This window comes from Stegastes partitus, unplaced genomic scaffold, assembly GCF_000690725.1.
Source record: "Stegastes partitus isolate 25-593 unplaced genomic scaffold, Stegastes_partitus-1.0.2 Scaffold1304, whole genome shotgun sequence".
Lineage (NCBI taxonomy): Eukaryota > Metazoa > Chordata > Actinopteri > Pomacentridae > Stegastes > Stegastes partitus.
Window position 1 is genome coordinate 100446 of NW_007579035.1, and position 6727 is coordinate 107172.

Consider the following 6727-nt stretch of genomic DNA (forward strand, 5'->3'; position numbering starts at 1 on the left):
ATAGGTACGCCCTGGTGGGGGGGGATGGGGTCGGCGACTGAAGGCGGAGGCGCGTCGACCTTTCTGTCGCCGCCGTCTTTGTATGTTTTAGGCGGAACCGAGTCCTTCCTGCGTTCGTCGCTGCTCCAGCCGCCACTGCGACTCCTGCTGCTGCTGCTGGAGCTGCCGCTGTGGCTCCGCCTCCTGCGGCCGCCGCGGCTGCCGGATGAGCTGCCAGATGAGTATCTCCGGCGGCGCGTAGGCGTCTTCGGTGGTGGTTTGTTTCCATGGAGACGCTCTTTGGTCCTGGCCGCCATCTTGCTGATCTCGGCCACGCCCAGGTCCAGGCCGATGGTCTTCAACAGGTCCTGGATCTTCTCGTATTCCTCCAGCGCCTGCCGCTCGTTCTCCTCCAGCGGCTCCGTCCCCGGCGGGAAGGCGGGTTTCGACACCTGCACCGTGATGTTCGGGTCCGGGCTGATGGCAGGTCGGCTCGTGTACCTCATGTCCACCTCTCCCGCCGTGGGCGGGGCCTGAAGGTGCGTGGAGGCCCCAGGAGAGCGACCGTATGTCTGAGCACCAGCAGCTTTCTGCTGTGGGTAGTCTCCATACAGCGTCTCCTCCGTCACCTCTCCGTACAGGTCCAGGCTGTGGTGTCGGACCGGCTCCGGCGCCGGCACAGGTTTGGGCTCCTCTGAGTCGCCGTACAGAAATTTCTCCTCGTCATCAATGTCGTCCACGACCTTCTCCGGAGTCTTGGCACCTGGTGCCGTCACACCAAGAAGGCTGAGGATCTCTTTGATCTCTGCGTCGAGGCCGGCACGCCGAGACATCTCCGGGTCGGACCGCAGCTCCGACAGCATGGAGGCCATGACGCGAGGATCCGTGGTTTTAACGGCCTGCAGCAGCTGCTCGGCAACGTGCGACATGTTGGAATCGCAGCTCTGCAACACAGACATGCAGGGTTGTGATACTGTGACAGATCTGAGGCCAGAAGACAAAAGCCTTACCAGCAGCAGCAGGTTTGTGTCCACAGGCCCCGCCTCCTCCACCTGAGCATCTGTTTCCAGATTGAGCAGCGTATTTGTCACCTTGAACATGTCTAGGTTAACTGTTTAAGAAGCAGAAGTGTCTGCCGTGTTGTTCAGGTTTAGGTGCAGAAACGGACAGAACACGAGTGACGTGTTCTTCCAATCAGCTGCAGGCAGCTGTAGAAGGACCTGTCAATCATCTACCGCTACGCTGCCTGTACGTCCAACAGCAGTGGACCAGCGCTCCTGTGGACACCAACCACGGCTGCGTGTGAACAGTGAAGCCCACTGATTCCTCACACCAAACGTGTTTCAGCGAAGGATGATGGATGAATCGGTAACAACCTGCATGAACCTGTGAACTGTGTCCTACCCTGACGGACGGCGAGTCCTCGCTGCGTTTCTTCAGGATGGACTTGGTTGGCTGACTCAGCATCTCCTCCAGCTCTTTCCGGCGCCGAGCCATCTGCAGCTCCTTGAAGTCTTTGCTGCGTTTCTTGTCATAGTTGCTGCTTGAACTCGAGCTGCTGCTGCTGCTCGCGCTGCTGCTCCGACTGCGGCTGCGACTCCTCTGCCGGCTCTTACTGCGGCCGTGGCTCGCCGCCTTGCTGTAGCTCCGCCCCCGACTCCTTCCCCGGCTCCTCCCTCTGGACCCTGACCGGCTGCGGGGCCGACTTTTGCTCCGCCCCCGGCTCTTGGCGCGATTCCGGTCTGGACTGCGGCTCTGGCTGCGGGGCCGACTCTTGCTCCGCCCCCGACTCTTGCTCCGCCCCCGACTCTTGCTCCGCCCCCGACTTTTGCTCCGCCCCCGACTCTTGGCCCGGCTGCGACCCAAACTCCGGTCTCGACTGCGGCTGCGAGGTCGGCTCCGCCCCCTGCTCCGGCTCCGCTCGTAGTCGGGTCGAGGAGGATAATCCCTGCACAGAAACACGGCCGTTAGCAGGACCGACTGAGCATGTGTGGATTAAAGTACAGCTGAAGGTGGAGTTCAGTGCGATGTGGATGCAGATTAACGTGAGTTCATGACTTCACAGTTCTCTGCTGTGAGATTAATAAAAGATTGTTTTGTCTGAAGTCCAAGAAGTCCACGTGTCATCGTTTTATTCTGACAGCTGTGATCATTTAAAATCAAAAACAATCGGTAATACAGAAGTTCAGTCTCATCAGTTTCTGTCTCCATCATTTAAATACACATTTGAATACTGTCAGCTATCCATCATCATCTCTACACCTTAACCCTCACCTGGGGGCGGAGCCTATCCCAGCTGACTCAGGGTGAAGGCAGGTTCATTAATATTGAAAACAACACATCTGAATAAAGCCTGCAGCAGAAACCTGGAAATCAGACGTGGAGTCACACGCACCTGTCATGGTGGCGTGGGGGGGCGGGGCCTGGAGGCCCGGTCAGCTCGTTGCCCACCGTGATGACCAGGTTGTGGTCGAGGATCGGAGCCCGCGGAGACGGAGACCTCTGAAACAGGTGACACAAGCAGTTTAACTGTATTTATAATCTGATGGACAGTTGGACACAGTGAGGGCCCTCGGCTCCAGAACCACCTGTCTGAGGACACTGGGCCGCAGGTTCTGGATCTCCTGTAAATCACTTCTTAAAACCCACTCTACAGACTCGCTAACCCTAACCCTTCACATCGGACCTGCCTGCTGCTGTCCGGCTCTCTTTTCTCTTCCTTCATCTGCTTTTATCTTCATTCCCGTCACGTCGTCTTGTTCATCAGCTCTATTATAAGAAAGCTTGCAGCAGTGACCCAACCTGCTCGCTTCATTTCTGTGGTGTGTTTTTACATTCTGAGTGTTCGCCTGCACTGTTCACACACGTTGTGTTCTTCCTGTTGCCTCCTCTCTCTCTCTGTTTATTTATTATGTAAAAGCAGTCTGTGAATCCTGTCTGAAAGCTGCTATATAATAAAGTTTATTGTCATTGTTGTTATTTCAGATGGACAGAGCCTTCATAAAGGAACCAACGTACAAAACACCGGTGAGCACTGAGTCATGAAGGAAACAGCAGGAAGTGCTGGTATTTACCATCAGCTGCACATCAGCGGCGTTTCCAATGAAAAGGAGTTTAATCAGAGCTCAGAATATAATCCAGTGAAACCGAGTGGAGCTTTAGGAGGGAAGCTGCTGTTGTTTCCTCTGAGGTTCATTTAAAAGACAGACTTCAGCTGAAGGAGAACTTTTCAAAGCTTAAAAAACATCCAACAGATCAGATTCAGAACCTCTGCTTGTTTTAGAGCAGGGGTGGGCAGGATCAGGGCCGGTCCTGACCAGTTTGGTGCCCTAGGCAAGATTGTAGTCTGCGCCCCGAGCATCACAGTGAATTTCACTCCTAATGTTCATACAGTAACACAAACTGTATGCATGTATTCAAGCTTTTATTTAAGTATAAACAACACACTAAATGAAACTGAAGAAACAAGTCTTTGCACTCCCAGGCTACCTGACGTGTATTCAGGCAAATATTTAACCACAAGCGCCGATGCAGGTCCTCTACCCTCTTAAGACGGTTCGCTAACGTCTTAGCTGCTAACGTTAGCAGCTAACGTTAGCAGCTAAGACGCTAACGTAACATCTTTGCTGCTAAAGGTAGACAAACTGCATCGGCGCTTGTTGATAAATACTTGCCTGAATACATGTTAGTTAGCCTGGCTAGCTTGTGGCGCCCCCCGTGGATGTCGGCGCCCTTAGCATTTGCCTGTACTGCCTATGCCTAGGGCCGGCTCTGGGCAGGATGGTTATCATGATGAGCTGATCATTTGAATCAGGTGCGTTGGAAGAGGGTCACATCTAAAACATGCAGGACTGCGGCCCTCCAGGACCAGGACTGCCCACCCCTGTTTTAGAGGCTCCGGTACGCACCAATAAACCAGAACAAACAGAGAAACTGGTTCTTCTGGGAGAAAACTGGAGTTCTAGAAAAACTCCGCTTCAAGCTTCACTCAATTTTTAATTTTTAAAAGAAAAGTCTCATTTCTGATCGTTACTACAAACCTGACTGAACTCCATTCAGAAATCTGCCAATTTAAATGTGCTTTTGAAGTTCGTCTTAAAAACAAGAAAAACCTACATTTATTCACATTTTATTTATCATGAGCAGGTTGTTCTTTAAACCGGCGCGTCGGACAATAAAATAAACGGAATTTTAATAGAAAAACACCAGATTTTGCACCGTTCGCTGCGGCTAGCTGCGGCTAGCTGCTGTTAGCTGCTGTTAGCTGCTGTTAGCTGCTGTTAGCTGCTGTTAGCTGCTGTTAGCTGCTGTTAGCTGCAGTGTGCATCACGAAGGTTCTAATATTAGAAGTTATTAACTAGTTCTGCTGGAAACTGCTAGTTAAGTGGATATACAGCTTAGAAACATTCAGCTTTCCTGTTGACTGACCCGTGGTACTGGTACTGGTACTGGTTAGACATACTGTCGAATGAACGTTAAACATACGCAGCAGGCCTCGTTAAATCAGCAGCTTTCTGAACGGAGTCTGGTGCAGAGCGGCTGCAGCTCCACATGCCGGCCAGCTCAGACCTCTGACCGCAGCTGCAGGTGCTTCCCGGGAGGTAAAGAGGTGAACCGACCCGCCGTATTCACGGTTCTGCTGCCTCACGGTTCTCTCACCTCTCTGGGCGGTCCTGCTGCCCGGTACTCTCCGCCGTGGCCGGGGGAAGGGTACCTCCTCCGCGGCGGGGAGCGGCGGTAGGAGTCCGCGGGTCCGTGGTCGTTGTAGCCGGGATGGTAGGGGGGCCGAGGCCGGCTCCGGTCGTCCCGGTATCCCGGTGCCGGGTAAGGCCTCGGCGGCGGGCCCCGGCCTTCGATCGGCGGCGGGTAGCCTCCTCTCGGCGGAGGCCGACCGCGGTACATCTCCTCCCGCAGAGGCTCTCCGGTCGCGCTGCGGATCTCCGGCGGTGGATCTGAGCGGCTGCTCGCTCCGTGACTCAGGCTGATCAGGAGAAACCGATCAGATATCGATCCAAAATCTGATCAGAAAGTTTGATTCGTGCTGCAGCTCGCGGACCTGCTTCTTCTTCTGCTGCTGGAAACAAACAGCGCCGAGATGTGCTGCCCCCGAAGGACGGAACAGGAACTGCACCGTCCCGCATTCATCCATTCATGTTTAACACATTCATGTCTCATCTATTTATATGTTTGACACATTGACATGTTTCACACATTCATGGTCATCCATTCATGTCTGATTCACACTCAAAGGATGAAGAATGACAGAAGTCTTCGTATCTGAACAAATTTTATTGAACTGTCCAAGTTTGAAACAAACAAGACAAAATGGATGATTTTCATCAGAAGGAACAAACAGCTGATTGATGAGTTTTTTAGTTTGTTCAGATACAAAACTGTGAATCCATCAGCTGAGTCTGGATTCATTTTAAACATCACAACTTTGTGACGCTCAGATTCTGGAATGAAAAAAAATGTAAAAGGTGAAAAACAGCAAAGCAGAAAGTTTAAACTGATTCAAAGCAACGGAACCAAACGTCTTCGACTCCTGATCAGACCAAAGTTCATCAAGCTGAAGGACGGACTTCTGTCACATAACAAACATTCATTCTGAATATGGGGCTGTTTTTTATTGACTCGGTGCTTCTTTGACTTTGTTCAGTTTGATTGAACGTTGCTGACTCTCCTCCTGTTGGATTCAGGAAACTCATTTTAGAACGAGTCACATTCATGAATCCATCATTATTGTTGGAGAACAAATGGAGACGTTCCAGTCACCAGTAAAACGCTCTCACACAGAAGAGCAGAGCGTTGGTGGTGAACTGGTTTTATTGGTGATCAGAACATTAAAGGTGCAGTTCACAGCTTTTAAAGCCTGAAATCAGCTAAAGTCCCCAAATCCAGCTGAAGCAGCTCCTGGTGCTGATCCGGACAATAGAAGTCACACAAAATATACAAACCTGATATTTTTCATTTTCATTCTCAAGTCAAATAATTTAAACAAAACTTGAACAACAAAGTAGAAAAAACCCTGAAAATCTGCTCGACTGCAGGAAGCCTGATGCCGGCACACAGCTCGATGTGCTTCCTCACATCTGGACGTCTTTCTAAGGTTTCCTTCTCAGCTGAATCCTTCGAGGCTTTTGCTGCAGTTCAGTTCAGCTTCCATGGAAAGCTGCTGTTTGTTTGCAGAAATATGAAGTGATGTGATCATTGATGCAGGTTCTCTTCACGTCTGGAGGACCTGAGCCGAGGTTTGAGTCTCTGCAGTTTCTTTATGTGACTGAAACTCGCTGAACAGAAGACTGAAGTAATCTGACTACTTCTGTTTGTCAACCTACTGATGCTGAACTGAAAAGCAGGAAATGTGACGTTTTATTGTCTTAGACCTTCATCATTGCGCCTAGAAGTTGCAACGCACTAAAACGGCGGACATGCAGCAGGAAAAGAGGTATCGTTAAGTTTCCATCACACAAAGATGAACGATAGACGTAATATTATAACAAAACCTGTAACTTCACACGATGTTTAATTCGACTCATCCGTCAGAATCTGAGTCACGTTTATGTTCACGTCTGGAACATTTAGTTTGTCTTCGTTTCCTGGACCTGAACGCAGCCAGAGTTCTCCTCAGATCTTCAAAGTTTGTTCCTTCGTGTTTCAAACAGGCCGTTTTTTTTTTTTGTGATTAATTTTTATTTTCATTGTTTCATTTCAACAATACAGCGATAACAGTAACCCCCCCCCTCCA

General features: G+C 50.7%; 1 protein-coding gene across 1 annotated transcript in view; it reads right to left on the reverse strand.

The window, feature by feature from the left end:
* znf318 (zinc finger protein 318) overlaps positions 1-4913 on the reverse strand; it is a 13833-nt gene extending 8920 nt beyond the window's left edge. The window contains exons 1-4 of the mRNA XM_008298318.1: positions 4639-4913; positions 2375-2481; positions 1384-1927; positions 9-923 (exon numbers count right to left, since the gene is read on the reverse strand). Of these exons, the coding sequence (XP_008296540.1) occupies positions 9-923; positions 1384-1927; positions 2375-2481; positions 4639-4881 (1809 nt within the window). The 5' untranslated portion in view covers positions 4882-4913. The remainder of the gene's footprint in view (positions 1-8; positions 924-1383; positions 1928-2374; positions 2482-4638) is intronic.
* Between the last annotated feature and the right edge of the window lie 1814 nt (positions 4914-6727).